This window comes from Catharus ustulatus, chromosome 1 (assembly GCF_009819885.2).
Source record: "Catharus ustulatus isolate bCatUst1 chromosome 1, bCatUst1.pri.v2, whole genome shotgun sequence".
Classification (NCBI taxonomy): Eukaryota; Metazoa; Chordata; class Aves; order Passeriformes; family Turdidae; genus Catharus; species Catharus ustulatus.
In genome coordinates this window covers 88045342-88061159 of record NC_046221.1, presented here as the reverse complement: position 1 = coordinate 88061159, position 15818 = coordinate 88045342, and the positions used below count along the sequence as shown (strand labels likewise).

The window sequence follows — 15818 nt, the reverse complement described above, 5'->3', positions numbered from 1 at the left end:
GCGCACGCGCAGACCCGCCCTCTCCCGGCGCTGCTTCCCGGCGGAACTTCCCGAGCGCCCGGCCCGGCCCGGCCCGGCCCGGCCCACAACGGGCGGGCAGGGGCGGGGTAGGGGCGGGGCGGCGGCGGGCACGCCCCCGGCGGCCACTGGCGGTGCCAGATGAACCGAGGCGGCGGAGAGCGATGGGGTTCGCCGGCGATGGTGGCGTGTGCGCACTGTTGCGCCGGGCCGAGGGCCCCGAGGAGCGGCGGCTGCTGGAGCTCTTCTCGTACGGGCTGATGGCGCTGGGCGCCACCTCCGCCTTGCTGCTCTGCTTCATCCCCATGCCCTACGGCCGGTACTCCTCGCGGCGCTTCGGCTGGCTTCTGCCCGCCCGCCCCGCCTGGGCGCTGCAGGAGCTGCCCTCCCTCCTCGTCCCGCTCGGGCTCGCCGCCTGTGGCGGGGTGGTGGCGGCCGCCCGGCCCAACCGCGTCCTGCTGGGCTGCTTCGTCCTGCACTACGCGCACAGGTGCGGGCTCGGCGGGCGGCGCTGCCCGCGGGCACCGGCGGGGCTGGGGCTGGGGCGGTCGGCGGGCGCTCGCTGCCGTGCTGCGGGCAGGAGAAGGGAGCGGTCTGCACAGAGATACCCGGCTGCTGCTTGCCGACCGAGGGGGTTGAGGTCCTGTTAGTTAGCGTTTGTTACTTAGTGCGACAGTCGCTGCCGTGTCCTGTACTTCGCTGCATTAGGCTGTGTCCTGTGTTGTTACGGTAGCTGGCCGTGGCGCTGCGGCGCTGGCTGCCCTGTGCGCGCCGCGCTGCGTGCCGCGATGCTCCGGCGTGCGAACGGAGCGCAGCCCTGTGCCTCGTGGTGCCTCCCGGTTCAGCGATGGCTTCACCAGGCTGTCTTAAGGTCACAGTGTTACGAGGGAAGTTCAACGCCGTGTACTGATGCGATCTTGGTACTGTGAAACAATAGCTATTTTCCAATTACATTGTTCGACATTGTCTTTCAACATAGCGTTCATTGCAGGAGTTTGACTGGATGAGCCTAGTGTGTTTCCTCCTGCTCAGCATATTCAATGATTCATTAAAATACTGCCTAAACTGAGGCTGAGTGCCCTATGTTGCCAGATAGTCAACAGTGTTCAGGCATTTTATAAAAATGCATGGAGAACACTGCTTAGCTGATACCCAGGAGCAGTCTTCAAGTTATGGACAATAGTTACTGATCATACTCCACCAGGACAGGAGGTATCGATTTGTTAGGTTTATTTTAAGCCACTTGTGTGGCTGGTATGTTATTTTCTGGTGCTTATTGAGAAAAGCTCTTGCTTTTGACCAAGTATATTCTGCAACCTTGTGGTGGGGAGGTGTATGACATAGCTGACCTGGACGCTTCCTTTGAAAACCTGGAATTGTGTCTTTGTTCCCCCTTTTTCTATTCTTAAGCGTAAAGGTATTAGTTTTTACATGGGATCTTCACTCATCCTTGATGTCTGGGAATAGCAAGGAAAGCGAGGCAATGGTTTGTACAAAAAGCTGAGCTATGCTGCAGTTTGTTTTTTTCCAGTTGCTTGTTTCTATTGCCGAACCTAAGGGCCTCTTCTGTAGGTGAACATAGACTGGAAGAGACTTCTGTTATCTAGTTCTGTTTGCTGTAGCATGACATGCTTTAAATAATCCTGTAATGAATTTATTGCTCTTTCTTGAAAGCTGTTAGGATTGTTGAAAATAACCTTTGGAAAGGTTCTTTTGAAGCAGTCATTCTTGGGTAGATGGAAAACACGTGAAGAATGCTCAGGCATCAGTGATCCTGCTTCTGTATCATTATAGATCATAATTAAATCAATAGGCAATTGGGAGTTGGCTAGTTCCACAAGAAAGAGCACAAGAATATTCACCTGCTCTTCTTGTTTGGAGCTAGTTTGTTTACTTGCATAATCCCCCAGGAAAAGCAATCAAGATTCCTTTCCCAAATGGGATGGCAATTGTGGGTTTGTCATGTCCTTAGAGGTGTCATAAAGTAGACCAAAATTGTCGAGGTGAAGCAATTATTGTTTTGCCTTGCAGGGTAGGGAGGAAACTGAGGTCAATAAAGTTAATTTCGGGGGGGATTGACTTTCCCCCTGGAAGTGCCGGGGGAATCTGGTGGAGGGATCTTGAGACTTAGCTCATCTCAGAAGGCTGGTACAACTGAGGATTTAAAAAATGTACTATGCTAAATATCAGTTGTCTTTATTCCTCTCACCATAGTAATTGCTTTAGATACAAAGTTCAGAATTTCTACCATATGGGAAAGAGGACTGATCTTTTAATTCCAATTAGCAAAAAAAAAAAAAAAAAGGGTTTTAGATGTTAAAACTAGTGCAGCTATCCTTTCAAACAGGCACCAAGGGCTAGTGCTGAGAATTTGAGAAGTACGGTAGTGTGGACAGTGTTTGGGCTTCAAAACTATATATTTTTTGTGGTTAATACAATAAATTTTATTTTCTTTGTTTGCTATAGGGCACTCATCTTTCCTCTTCTGATCCGTGCAGGAAAACCAACACCATTTTTCACTTTTGTGTTAGCGCTTCTGTTCTGTGTTTTCAATGGATACTTGCAGGGCCGGAGCTTGACCACCTATGCAGCTTACCCTCCAGGCTGGCTGGGTGATTCATGCTTCATTATAGGTGAGTTAAATCATCTTATGAGAACATCAGGTGTAATTTTCCTCTGTCTTCAGAGCTCCTAATTTTTTATTGTGATTTTATAGTGTCTTCAATGCCATTTATAAGTCTTCTCGTAATTTTCTCATTGGTGTAGCTGGAGGCCTTTTAACCTGTTTTACTTTAGATCTGTGAACTGACACTTCTTTCTGCAGTGCTAGATGATCTGATTGCCATCTTTACTCTTTAACAGCTGAGTAAATCCAGGTCATGTATTTCTTTTTTCTCTTAGAAACTTGAAGCCCTACATGGAACCAGCAGCATGCAGTTTTAGAAAAAGCAAAGATTTTCTGTGTAGCATGTAGGTTAAACTAAAGTAAACAGATCCATGGAGTAAAACATCTAGCAAGGATAGCTACTGACTACCGACATACCATGGCAAATAACCCAAGTCCTTGTTGTTGGGATATCTGCACTGGATGCACACACAGGCACCAATCCAGCTGCCCTTGTAATTGGGGGGTGGCTTTGTCAAATGACAAAACTGGCCTCACAAGGAAGGGGTGGAGGGGTTGATCACTTCCCAATTGGGAAGTGAGGTTTCATTTATACTTGAAGCCATGGATATGATTAAAAGACTAAGGTATTTAGCGAGAAAAGCATTTTATTTGCTCTACTCTTTTGTTTCCTAGGCATCTACTTTTGCCTATTGTCAAAATGATAGAATAATTTCCTAAAGAAGTCTTTACAGAAAGGTCATTTCCATCTGAAGATAAACCAGAATATTTTGCCTCATCAGTCAAAGGCAGAGTACTGGACTGTGTAGATTCTTGAGCTGAGTCAGTACCCTTCTTTTTTGTTATTCTGTAGCCAGAGCAAGTTAGTGTATCCCCTATATTTCTCAAGCCTTTAACAACAAAAAAAAAACCCACCTTTTTTTTTTTTCTTTATTCCATTGTTATTGTGGATGACAATAGAGGACAACTGTGCTAAATGCTGTCATGAGTATAAGGGTGAAGCAACTTCAATCTAAATAGATTCTCTTGCCAAGATTAGGAGGCAGTTCTGTTTGTGCACTAAAAACAGAGAAATTGAGGTACAAGGGAATGACTTCAGAGGGCACTAGAATATATTTGAAATTTTCTTGATCATTTCAAATTTCCACTCTTCTTAAATCAGAATCCAGCAAAAAAAAATATTAAAAGATATATTGATCAAAACTGTTGAAGACTGAAGCTAGGCAGGCTTTGTTTTCAGTACCTTAGTTGAAAGATGTCTCAATACAGTGCTGTGAATGAATCATGATTAAGGAGCCATAAGACAGTTCCTCCTTACTTAAGTGTCTTTAAAAAAAATCAAGTTAATAAGACTTGTTGCTCAAGTTTCCTTGGATTCTTTTGGGTGCTTTTTTTTTTCTTTTTTTGAGGTTTCAAGGATTTCTGAAAGATGCAAATGTATAAATGGCAATAGTTAGGTTCATCTGCCTTCAGTTATGAATACTTCTGTGTATGAATTAGTTTACTTTGTATTTGTGGTTTTGTTTGCTTTTTACCCCCCAAAATACCAGTTTGAAATATATGCTTATATGTATTTCTAGTACCACTAAACATAAGTGAAGTGTTGCTCTAGTGACTATTGTTAATCAATATAGTGCTTTGAAAAGTTGTCCTGAAAACTAAGAAATTGAAGATTCCCGGTATATGTATCAACCACTTTAATAGTGTGACCATTTCTGATTTTTTGAGACTGTAATTCCAACAAATCTTGAGATAAAATTTGGCGTGCCCGTTAAACAGCTAAACTGAAGACTTTTTATTTTATTTAAATTCCTGTAATTAGAATACTTTTTGGAATTGTTTTGTTTTGTAGTGCATATGAACATAATCCTAGTGATTTATAATTGCTGTTTGGTATTCATCCCAACTGGGCACCTCCAAATATCAGAAGTTTATGCTTATGGCTTTGGCCAAAGTAAATACCAAAATGAAGTATTGTACACTGAGTACTCCCTGAACAACTGGACTATTATATAATAGTACTTCAGAAATATCTGACAGTGTCTTTAAGCTTCTGTTTAGAATAACTAAAAAAAAATTACTAGGATATTAGAAAATAATGATAGCATATGTCCTGGTAGTTAATACGGTATTTCTTAAGCTGTATGAAGTCACATGAGAAAGACAAATAAGAGTGTCTACAGGTAGCAGCCAACCAAGGTTCAATGTTTGGAAGCTGAAATCAGATAAACTTCCAGTGATAATAGAAATTTGGGGAAGTCAGGCTGATTAATTATTGTGGTGAGAAGTTTCAAAGAACTGATGTGTTCTCTGACTGTGGAGTCTTGTTGCATAGTTTATCTGTCTTGGGGAGCACAGTAAATTATATTTACACCAGCAATTGATTTGGAGCAGGAATATGGTTTTGATGTGATTTCCTCATGTTTACTCTGGACTGTGTGTTGGTTTAGTTCAGAGCAGTGAACCTGTCTGTTTTCAGAGGAAATGGCAATGTTCTTCAAATGCAGGACCATGAGTTTGCAAACCAAGAGCAACATCATAAACTTCCAGCATGAGCCTTACACCTATATGCCAATAAAGAGACTGTGAATTTACCAAGAAAGCAGTCACCACTTCAGGGTATCACCAGCTACAAACAGGACACCAACACCTGTGTTCTTCACCCTTGTGTCCTTTCCTAGTCTATCTGCACTTTTAGTTGATAACTCCTTCCTTCCTTTGTTTGCTTTAGCTTCTTCAAACTCTTTACAGCATGCCATGTCTTTTCTTACTCCTTTAAGACCCTATTCAACTACTTCCTTCAAATATTGATGGCTAATTCTTTTGCGCATCGAAACACTTTTAGTAGCAGCTCTGTAAAGCAGAACAGCACCTGTAACTCACAAGGTGCAGGTTACAGAACATCAGCACCTCAACGGTTGCATGAAGCTTTTTATCTGGCAATCAGGCAATTAAGCACACGTGTCACCTCTGCCCTCTTCACACATCAGACCTGAAGAGCATTGCCCATATCTGGATATAATCTTGTAGACAGGGCATGTGGGTTACCAGTATCTCTCCTAATATCAATAGGTCTGGATGTTCCAGATGATTGTATCTTGTTCGGAAATCTAATCACAGAATCTGAGATGAGGCACTGGTTAACCTCAAAACATAGACCTTATCTGTTCCTTATTAGGAGGGAATGCTGCCTTCAAGGGAAGATAACATAGGTAACATGCTGCCAAGGGATAAATAATGAATTTCAATCCTAAACTCCTTTTGATTTATCCCACCTTCATGGCAACATAAGGATGCAGAATGTAACAATCTGAATTTCTATGAGGGCTCTAATAAATGGCTATACCATTTTGTTGAATGGCACGAGTAAATGGTATGTTATTTTCCTCACTGTTGCACTCCTTTTATTGCACAGAAATCTGTTGAAGAAATTCTGATATGCTGTCAGTAAAATAGTAAAAGAAGAATGGAACCTAAGATGTGTCCCTTTGGGAAGAGTAAAAATGGCTGTTTCTTTCAGTATGTAAAGTTTGAGCATACTTGTTTTTCTATGTGGAGGTGTAGGGAAACATACACATTACATCTGCGTATATGCACACACATACTTTTATATAAGTCTAGGAACATAAGAGTAAATTTCATTTTTACAGTGCTGTTTCCCATCTAGGGAGCTGTTGATACTGTGTGCTCCACTGACTGAAGAGCACAGTGTGGGACTGGGACTGTGCAGGATGTTACCAGAACTGTTTATGCTGCTTACATCATTACTGCTTTGAGACAATATGCCTAATGTGATATCTGACTGTAGTGGTTTTCTGAACACAGTGCACTAAATATGGTATTTTCAATATTTATCTTCAGGTTTTTTAGGATGGTTGATCGGCATGGCCATCAACATTCATTCTGATCATATTCTCAGAAATCTGAGAAAACCAGGGGAAACTGGTTACAAGATACCAAGAGGTAAGTAAAATGGTGCAGAAATTAATACAACAAAAAGAAGTACCTCTCATATAAGAAGAGGTGGAGAGAGCTTGGACTGTTCAGACTGGAGAAGAGAAGGCTCAGGGAGATCTAACCAAAGCTACATGATGGGAGAGAATGAAGAAGAGAGAACTAGACTCTTCTTAGTGGTGCCCAGTGACAGGACCAGAGGCAGTGGACACAAAATTCAAGCACATAAAATTATATCTGAAAAAAAAAATTCTAGCTTTTTTTTTTTCTCTTCTGAGAGTGGTCAAACACACAGGTGTGAAACAGGTTGCTCATTGATTGTAGGGAGACTCAAACCAGACTGGGCATAGTCCTGGGCAATCTATTCTGAAGCAGGATGATCCTGCTTCAACAGTGGTGGTAGATTATCTCAAGAGATCCCTTTCAACCTAAGATGATTCTGGGTGAAAGTTACCTTCTATTGGTGTATTTTAGAGGAGATAGTAGTTTATTATATGAAAAGCAACTGCAAATAGCATTTTGTTTTCTACCACAGGAAGTGATTTTATAGTTTGAGAAACATTTTTTTAAGCCACGTATTGTAAGGAATCTGTTTCATGATATCACTTGGCTTGCACAAATCTTTGGGTTTCTTGACCAACACTAACTATATTTTTAAAAAGTGGTAAAAATGTAGCATCATTGCCCAACTTTTCAGAGAATCAGCAGGTGGGTGGAGAAGAAAGACCTAAATTATCAACTCGGTGTGGGGGCAGGAAGGGAATGAAGAAAGTACTCAGCCTGTGACCCATATATGAAGAAAGAGGTACCTAAAGTAACTGGAGAAGAGCAACACTTTTGGAAAGGGAGACCCAGGGCAAAGAGGACAGAAATCCAAATGAGTTCATGGCCTTCATGGGAAAATGAAAGGCTTTGTTATGGAGCCTATATTGAAGGGTTAAGGTTTATTGACACTTTTGGAAACAGGCACTCTTCCAGGTACATTGCACTCACTGAGAGCAGAAATATAATACTACCTCTGAATTCTGCTGTCTCACTACATTTTTTCTCTTAGTTATTGCTTTTTCTTGGTTGTTAATTTCTTTTTAATAAAACTGTAAGAGCTAAGATATATAAGGTAGACTTATTTTTCACTAAGAAGGTGAATATAATTATAATTTTAATAGATGTAAATTGAAGTGCTCACATGAAAAATGAATATGAACATACTGTACTGTGTTCAGTGTACAAAAAGGTTAAGAAGGAAATATGTTATTTTCTGTAAGATCAGGAGGAGCTGGTCTTTTTGATGTTGCTCATCCAGTTTAAGTGCTAGAATTTAACTTTTCTTTTGTCACAAAGGTTGTGCAATTAGAGCAAGGTCAAAACATGTCCTTTATTACATTTGGCAAATACTTGTTTGTTTAATCCCACTGGTAAAGCACATACTGAGATGTTATCAATTTGTAGACCTATTTTGGAATTAGGGTGAAATTCTTAATTTATGAAATTCCCTGCCACTGAGTACCGATTATTTATGCACAATTGTCTATACAATAGATTTAACATAGACTACCAAATTTTCACTGAGTTTAAGGGCTGAAACAGCAGATCTCATAAGGAATGGGAATGAAAGTGCAGTAACTTTGTGAGCTACAGAATAAATTTGGAACTTTACTTCATAATTAATTTCTAAAGTACTTAAAGAAATGAAAAATTGTAGGCTAGCTAACCCTATGAATATTTTCTGGGACTCAATGGGAGTATGTCTTCCATTTCCACATATTTTAAAAAAAGTTTAGTGTATGATCAAAGAATATGTCATTAAATAATTATTTGCAAAGGCATGCACTTGCTTCTGATGCTAGTGAGTCTGCTTTATTTAAAGAGGAAAAGTGGAGCCACAAAATGTCTGTCTTAGAATGAGGTCTGAAGTAATCATAGTACAGCTTGAACTGAAAAATGCTGTCACCACTACCTTTAAAGGTTAAATAGAGACATTGGTGATATAGCTGCTATTTGGTGTACAGAAAAGATAACATTGGACATCTCAATTAAGGTATTTTGAAGTAATCTGTCCTACTTTCAGGAGGAATGTTCGAGTATGTCAGTGGAGCCAACTTTTTTGGAGAGATCCTGGAATGGTTTGGGTTTGCCCTTGCCTGCTGCACCATTGAAAGCCTTGCGTTTGCATTGTGTAGTCTCTTCATCCTGGGTTCAAGGGCAAGACAACACCACAAGTAAGTGTTCCTGCCTTGTCATTTCTGTTGTCTCTATGCCACACTGCATTTCCATTTCACAGATTATGCCTCATCCTATAGGGATGTTGCAGAGCAAGTCTTGTGAAAGACTGCTGCTGGAGGGCAGAATATGATAGAGAATACTCTGAGAAGATTAAGTACTGGAAGATTTCAGCAGAATAGTACAGAGCATAAACACAGTACAACAAGGTGATGCAAATAATGTTTAGATGAGGACAGTTTGCCCTGGATCTGTAAAGATGATAGACAAGTTTAGCAATATTGTCCTAATTAATCAAATGCTGTACTTTCCCTTCTCAAACTTGTTTCTGTAATATTAAAATTTTGGCAATCACTCCAGCTATCTTTAACAGACACACTTTATAGCCATGTCTGTATCATATTGGCTATAATTAATTGTATGGATGTTATGAAAACAGTTCTGGTAGATAATGTTTAATGAAGTCTCTGTTCTAAACATTCTGACTGCTCATGTACTGTATTTATAATGTGACTTTCCTGTGAACAAGAAGGACTATAGTTTGGAGAGACTTGTTTCCAGAAAGAATTCTCATTAAGGAATAGCATGTTTCAAAGAACTTGAACATGTTGATTTTGTTTTGGTTGTTTTCAGCTTCCTTTTTGTTCTCATGTTGAAAATTAGTGACATAAGAGGAAATAAACACGAATTTAAGGAGGGAACGGGTTGAATAAAAAAAAATGCTGACCATCTGTGAGGGCAGCCATGTCTATATCTAGAGTCCTAAAACCTCCAGAAATAGAGGATTTCCTGCTCCTTGTTTATAGGATGTTCTGGGTCTGTATAACCCTCCCAGTGAACCAGTTTCTTCCACTCTCCAATCTGAACTTTCCAAACCTGTTGCCTATGACCATCTCTTCCTGTTTTATCAGCTGCTATTACTGAGCAGAGTTGCGAAGTGTCTTGAGATGGGAGGAGCATTTGAAGGCTGTCCAGTTGACTGGTGTGGCTGCTCCAGCCAGGGCAAACCACAAGGCTCTGCTCTGTTGCCCAGGGCTCATCCAATTGAGTTCTGAGTGTCTCCTCCTTGCCAGATGAAGCAAGGACAGGTTCTCCTGCCTCTCCTTGTATATTACATTCTTCAGGCTCAAATTCCATGGTTGGTTCCAGCAATCTTAAGCCTTGATGGCACTCTTTCAGAACATCGAGAAAAGCTAAATGTTGTTAAAGGAAGTTTTTCATACTAAAGGAAAAATGCTTGAAAGTGGAAGAGGGGTACAGAAAAAAAACCCAAGCAACTAAAAATAGCAAATCCATGTAAGTGAAGTAACATGTTAGTGTAGTTTGTTTATTTAAAAAACTTAGAATAAATGACTGAAATTGATAAATAGGGTAATAGTTCCATTCCCTGGATGCAGGTTATCATGCATTGCATATTTTGTTCTGTTTATTCCAGCTTTGATCTTGCAGTTAGCTGTTGATATTATGAATATCTGCACCTTCTAGGAGCCCAGGTGAACTTAGTTCTTGTAGTTCAGAGAAGCAGAAGAATAAATATTAAAAAATGGGAGTAAATGTGGTTGTTATGGAAGGTGAAAACAAAACTATGTCTGATAGTGATCTGCCTTTTTAACTTTTTTTTATTGTCTGGATTTGAAAATAGTGATGATCTTTGACAGGTGTTAGCAATAAGGTGAGTGCAATGTTTGTCATGCTTAGTTTGATTACCCAAACTCTAATTGCAGCCAAAGATGTTTCTATGCAGAATGGAACTCTCATTCCAGTGTGTGAAGTGTCCCTTGCCTCCATGGGAAGTCATTATGCAATGACATGCTTTTGATTTAATTTTCTCTCCCTTTAATTCTAAAATGTGTAAATACTAAATACACATTTTTGAAAGAATGGGTTATTCCTTCCCTGACATATCTCACCACATCTGTTGATTTGCTTTCCCATTGCTGGTAGCTGTAACTTAGTTTTGTTATATTTGATGATTAGATGTCATTAGGGTGATCACAGTAAACATCATTTTTCTATCCAGTGTAGGTTCTAAAGGCTTTTTTTTTTTTTTGGTAGACAAAAATGTGTATGGATTAAGTTAAACACATTATACCATTATTTCATTTCCTCAACAGTGTTTTGAAGACTTAATATTCATCAGATTTTTCTTTGTTTTTCAGATGGTACCTTGAGAAATTTGAAGACTATCCAAAGGACAGAAAAATTGTCATCCCATTTTTGTACTGAGCTGTGCTTTTAACACTTTGAGATGGATGCTTTTAGTAACAGCCAACATTTTACAGATGCTGGCAGGTTAGCAACACACTCGGACATCACTGTGACAAAGCCTTTCCATCAGTGCTGCTATTTCTTACTGCTTTTTCCTCTTAATGGTAACCCAGAAATCTGATGGACAGGGTGAATAGGAACAGAAATGCTTTTCCAGCAGTGAAGCACCTTCATAAATGCATTAGGCAATGAGTCTGAATTGGCATCGTGGGAAGTACTGTGCACGACTTCTGATGCTTCTTTTTCTGCCTATGAGGGCTTCTGCTGTTTCCACTCAATCTAGCCAAGCTGTCCTGAGGATTGTGCTGTGACCTCAGCCATCCTCACTGCAATCTGGATGGTATGTTCTGCCTACATACACAAATAAGGTTGATTTTATTTTTTTTCCTTACCTTGCTAATCCTTTCAATTCTCTCCACCTGCATCTCCAGAAGAGTTGGTGATGTAGACCAAGGAATTGGATTAATACAGTTGTTTTTAGATGAGAGGCAGTTTTTCCTTCTCTTTGCACCCTTAAAAATATAGGGACACTGTATAGATAATATTTAATGATATTTACATAAAAGTTGTACTGCTAATATTAATATTGTCATCTACCTCTTAACATTTACAGCTATCTCATATGCAATATGTGTGTTCTCACTCTAAACTGGTTTTGGAAGTCTGCTTAGGGTACTTAGGCCAATCTAGCATTGTTAACAATTGTGTCATGTTTTCTAACTTAATTTATAAAAAAACCTTGAGATTTAAAAAGAAAATTTTCTTACTATGCTGTTTTTAAAAATCAAGTGTCTTCCTTCTTCTGTTGCTAATGTTGTAGATTTTATATTCTAAAATTCTGGAGCCTTGTATCAGTTCTCATACCCCAACCTTTCACTCACAAAGGACTCCAGAATGGTTTCAAGAATATGATGGGATCCCAAGCATACAGATTTTGAAGTTATCTGTGTCTTCTGCATGATTGTAATAATAAAGAATCTTTTAGAATTGCTGACACAAAAAAAAACCCCAATATAACTCAAAGGAAATCTTAAAACAAAAAAAAAATCCAAAAAAACCCACCCCAAAAATCCAACAAAACCCCCATGTGAACAACCAAATACTAATAATTTAAAAATTTTTTAAAAACCCAAATGAATATTAAAATAACATTCCACAAAACTCTGCTGCTGCTATAATTTGAAAATAAATGGAATTCAAACTTTTACCAAGTGTCATCTGCTCTGTTTGCACTTTTGTGTTGGGTTATGTTCTTCAAAACAAATTAGTAACACAATTTTGCCAGATGCTGAGTTTTCCAGTAGGCTATTGCAGCAAGATTTGTTTTGATGAAGAGTCATGATGCTCGCTGGAAAGAGGGTGGTGAAGAGTTTGATTTACTCCTCAATGCTAAAATTGAGTTATTGGACAATAAAAGTCCAATAGGATCACATAAAGCAGATTCTGAAGTTAATTTTAGAATTTGTGTTAAGTATCAGGATATTTCTAAATCCTGTCATCTCTGCAGCATTTTTTAAAATCTTGTCTAAATCATCCCCTATCAAAATCTTTTAGTGGAAAAAAATACAGGATTCAAAAACTGCTATGTACCCATGGTGTTTAAACACTTCCATAGTTTTTTGTGAATTAATATCTTTATTGTGTTTGTGGGGCCAGATTTTGGTGGTAGGGGCTACAGGGATAGCTTCTGTAAGAAGCTGCTAGAAGCTTTCCTCATATATGCCAGTGCCAATGCCAGCTTGTGCCATGGCCAGCCTGCTCCTGACCAAGGCTGAGCCTATCACAAAGGGCAATAATAGTATATTTTTAAAAGGAAAAAAAAATGTCCTTGGGCAGAGCAACATTGCTGCAAAGTGGGAGGAGGAACATCAGGTGTTGGAGCTGAGCTTCCCCTGCTGGAGCTGTGCCACTACAGCCCATGGAGGATCATGGGGATACAGGGATCCACCTGCAGCCTTTGGAGGATCCTCAGGCCAAAGCCTGTGCCTGCTTGAGATGAGGCTGTGAATCCATGGGAAGCCTGGGCCTGGAGCAGGATGGTGGCAGGGATGTTTGGAGAGAGGACCCCATTCTAGGGCAGGTTTCATGGTGGGATTTGTGACCCTGTAGACCCATAGAGGAGCAGGCTCTGCCTGAACAGCTGTGCCCTGTGGAAGAACAATCCACATTGGAGCAGTTAATGGAGAATCGTTGCCTGTGGGATGGACTCAGATTGGAGCAGTTCATGGAGAACTGTCTCCCGTGGGAAGGACCCCATGTGGCAGCAGGGAAAGGACTCCTCTCCTTGAACAGCAGGAGAAGCCACTGGTGATGAACTGACCATAGCCTCTATTCCGTCTCTCTGCACCTCCCTGGAGGAAGACGTAGTGCTTAGAAAGAAGAGAATGGTTGGAGGGAATGTGTTTATAAGATGTATTTTACTTTTCATTATCCTGCTCTGATTTTGTTAGTAATAAATTCAGTTAATATTCCCAGTCTGAATCTGTTTTGTCTGTGGTGTCATATTTGATGAGTGATCTCTCGTGGTCCTTAACTCATGAAGCTTAGGCTTTGTATTCTTCCCCCGTCCAGCTGTGGAGAAGTGTGACAGAGTGGTCTTGGTGGACACCCGGCATTCGGTCAGGGTAAACCCACCAAAATATTTTATATCTTATGGGATATTTGTTTAAAAATCACTAATGAGACAACCTACCAGTAAAAATCGTATTTCTGCAGCACTTTAGATTCTAATCTAAGACTTTTTTTCTTCTTTGCCTTTTTTGAAAAGGCAAATGTTCTTTTAGTACTAAGCAGTGAAAGAAAGATCAGTGTATATTACATCTCTATATTCAAGGACTGTAGCTCTCTAGTCAGTAGTCTTTTATCATAGTTTCCAGAAAATTTGAACAGATGCCTTGATTTTTCTCTGCTACTATACTGATAAATATTTATCTTGCCTAAAAGTTCAGTTGGTTTGCTCACATAATGTTAATTTATGGTTTGCCTACAGTGGGATGGGATCTGAAGTGTGATGGTCTGACAGTTTATTCCTGTTCTCTCTCTCATTACAGAATAGGAAAAGCGAAGTTCTGTGGGCTGTGAATGTCAGGATGTTAGAAATTCTAGTTAATTGGATTAATAAAAAAAAAAAAACAAAAACAACCCAAGCCAGAAGGTTTTGTTCTTTGTATGATTACATTTTAAATTCTCGTTATACTTCTAGAACCTTCCCTAAGTAAAGGACAGATTTTATTTGAAGCAATTCCTAGAGCACAGGTCTTATGAGAAGCAGCTGAAAGAGCTGGGACTGTTTAGCCTAGAGAAGAAAAGATTCCAGAGGGCATCTTACTACTCTCTACAACTACCTGAAAGGAGGTCGTAGCCAGGTGGGAGTTCATCTCTTCTACCAGGTAAAAAGTGATAGAATGAGAGGAAATGGCCTTATGCTGGGCCAGGGGAGGTTCAGATTGGCTATTATGAAAAATTTCTTCACTGAAAGGGTTGTCAAGCCCTGGAACAGGCTGCCTGGGTGGAGTCACCATCCTTGGAGGTATTTAAAAGACATGTAGTTGTGGCATGGTGGGAAATGGTTTAGTGGTGGATTTGGTAGTGCTGGGTTAAAGGTTGGACTCACTGAACTGGGAGGTCTTTTCTAACCTAAAAGGCTCTATGATTCCTACATTTCAATACCCAGGTACGTTGGTGAAAGCATATGATCAATTTGGTCAAATGCTAGAATTGCCTTTTGTTTAAACAATATCCCACTTATTTGCCATACTTCACTTGTGATCCCTTCCCTTTCAGCAGCCCTGACAAATTTTTCTGTTGGAAGATATCTAATACTGAAGCATTTTTCTTGAGAATATGTAATGTGAAAATGAAACTTGTTCTGCCCATTCCAGAGGGACAAAACAGGCATACTTATTATTTGGTATAATATCTGTAGCTATTTTTAATAGAGATACTTCTAGTCAGATTAATACATCTTTCCCCCAAATCCCTTACTAATAAAACATGATTGGTGGTGTCTTGCTTGAATATTTTTTTTCTGTCAGTAATCTCCATTCTAACTTGTGGGGATTGACCAAGGCTTTTGTATCAGCAATTTCATTATCCCAACTGAGATCTTGGGGAGTATCAAAACAAGATTTTGTTAGAATGACCTAGATGCATGTGTGAACTTGATGAGATGAACTCAAAGCAGTTATTAAGAGTCACAAGGTAAATTTGTCTAGCGATACATTCTTAGTTATGCAAAACAAAGTGTATAGCTACAATGTTCTACACTTGCAGATAGAGCAAAGATTAACAGAAGCAGAGGCTGCTCCTTTGGGTTCTCCGGCTGCTAAGTCACTTTTCACTTGAAAAAACTGTAGCACCTGCTGTTTCAACTATTTTAATTGAGCTTCAGCACTATACTATCTTTTAGGTGAGTGAAGATAGGGTACAAATGACTCGTATAAATTTGAATTCTTCCAGCAGGTAGGAAATCCAGAGTGCCTACCAGAATTTTTATACCCTGTTTGTGATTGAAATATATTAATAACTTTAGTATGAGATTGTCCCAGTCTGTTCTATGCTCCTCAGTTTTACCAATAACAGTTGCAGTTGTAAGGGCGGCCTTTTATACACACATCCTTTTCATGAGGAACACAGACCTCAGGGTAAAATTGCACCACTTTTTGCAGTGATGCAACGTATCTATCATCATCTGTGTGCTCATGTGCCCACACAAAAACATGTGTAAGCAAGC

The 15818-nt window shown here is 39.9% G+C and overlaps 1 protein-coding gene across 1 annotated transcript; it reads left to right on the top strand.

The window, feature by feature from the left end:
- Positions 1–155: 155 nt before the first annotated feature.
- On the top strand, positions 156–13567 carry SRD5A1 (steroid 5 alpha-reductase 1). Its single transcript, XM_033080966.1, has 5 exons — positions 156–508; positions 2485–2651; positions 6506–6607; positions 8667–8817; positions 10978–13567. Exons 1-5 carry the CDS (start codon positions 183–185, stop codon positions 11042–11044), a joined length of 813 nt encoding a protein of 270 aa, XP_032936857.1. The 5' UTR covers positions 156–182; the 3' UTR covers positions 11045–13567.
- Positions 13568–15818: the final 2251 nt, after the last annotated feature.

Excerpts from the sequence above, each read along its gene's own strand:
- SRD5A1 (XM_033080966.1), top strand. The coding sequence starts at position 183 with ATGGGGTTCGCCGGCGATGGTGGCGTGTGCGCACTGTTGCGCCGGGCC. Across the intron at positions 2,652-6,505 it reads TGATTCATGCTTCATTATAG|GTTTTTTAGGATGGTTGATC; the intron begins GTGAGTTAAATC and ends ATTTATCTTCAG. Across the intron at positions 8,818-10,977 it reads AGGGCAAGACAACACCACAA|ATGGTACCTTGAGAAATTTG; the intron begins GTAAGTGTTCCT and ends TTTGTTTTTCAG.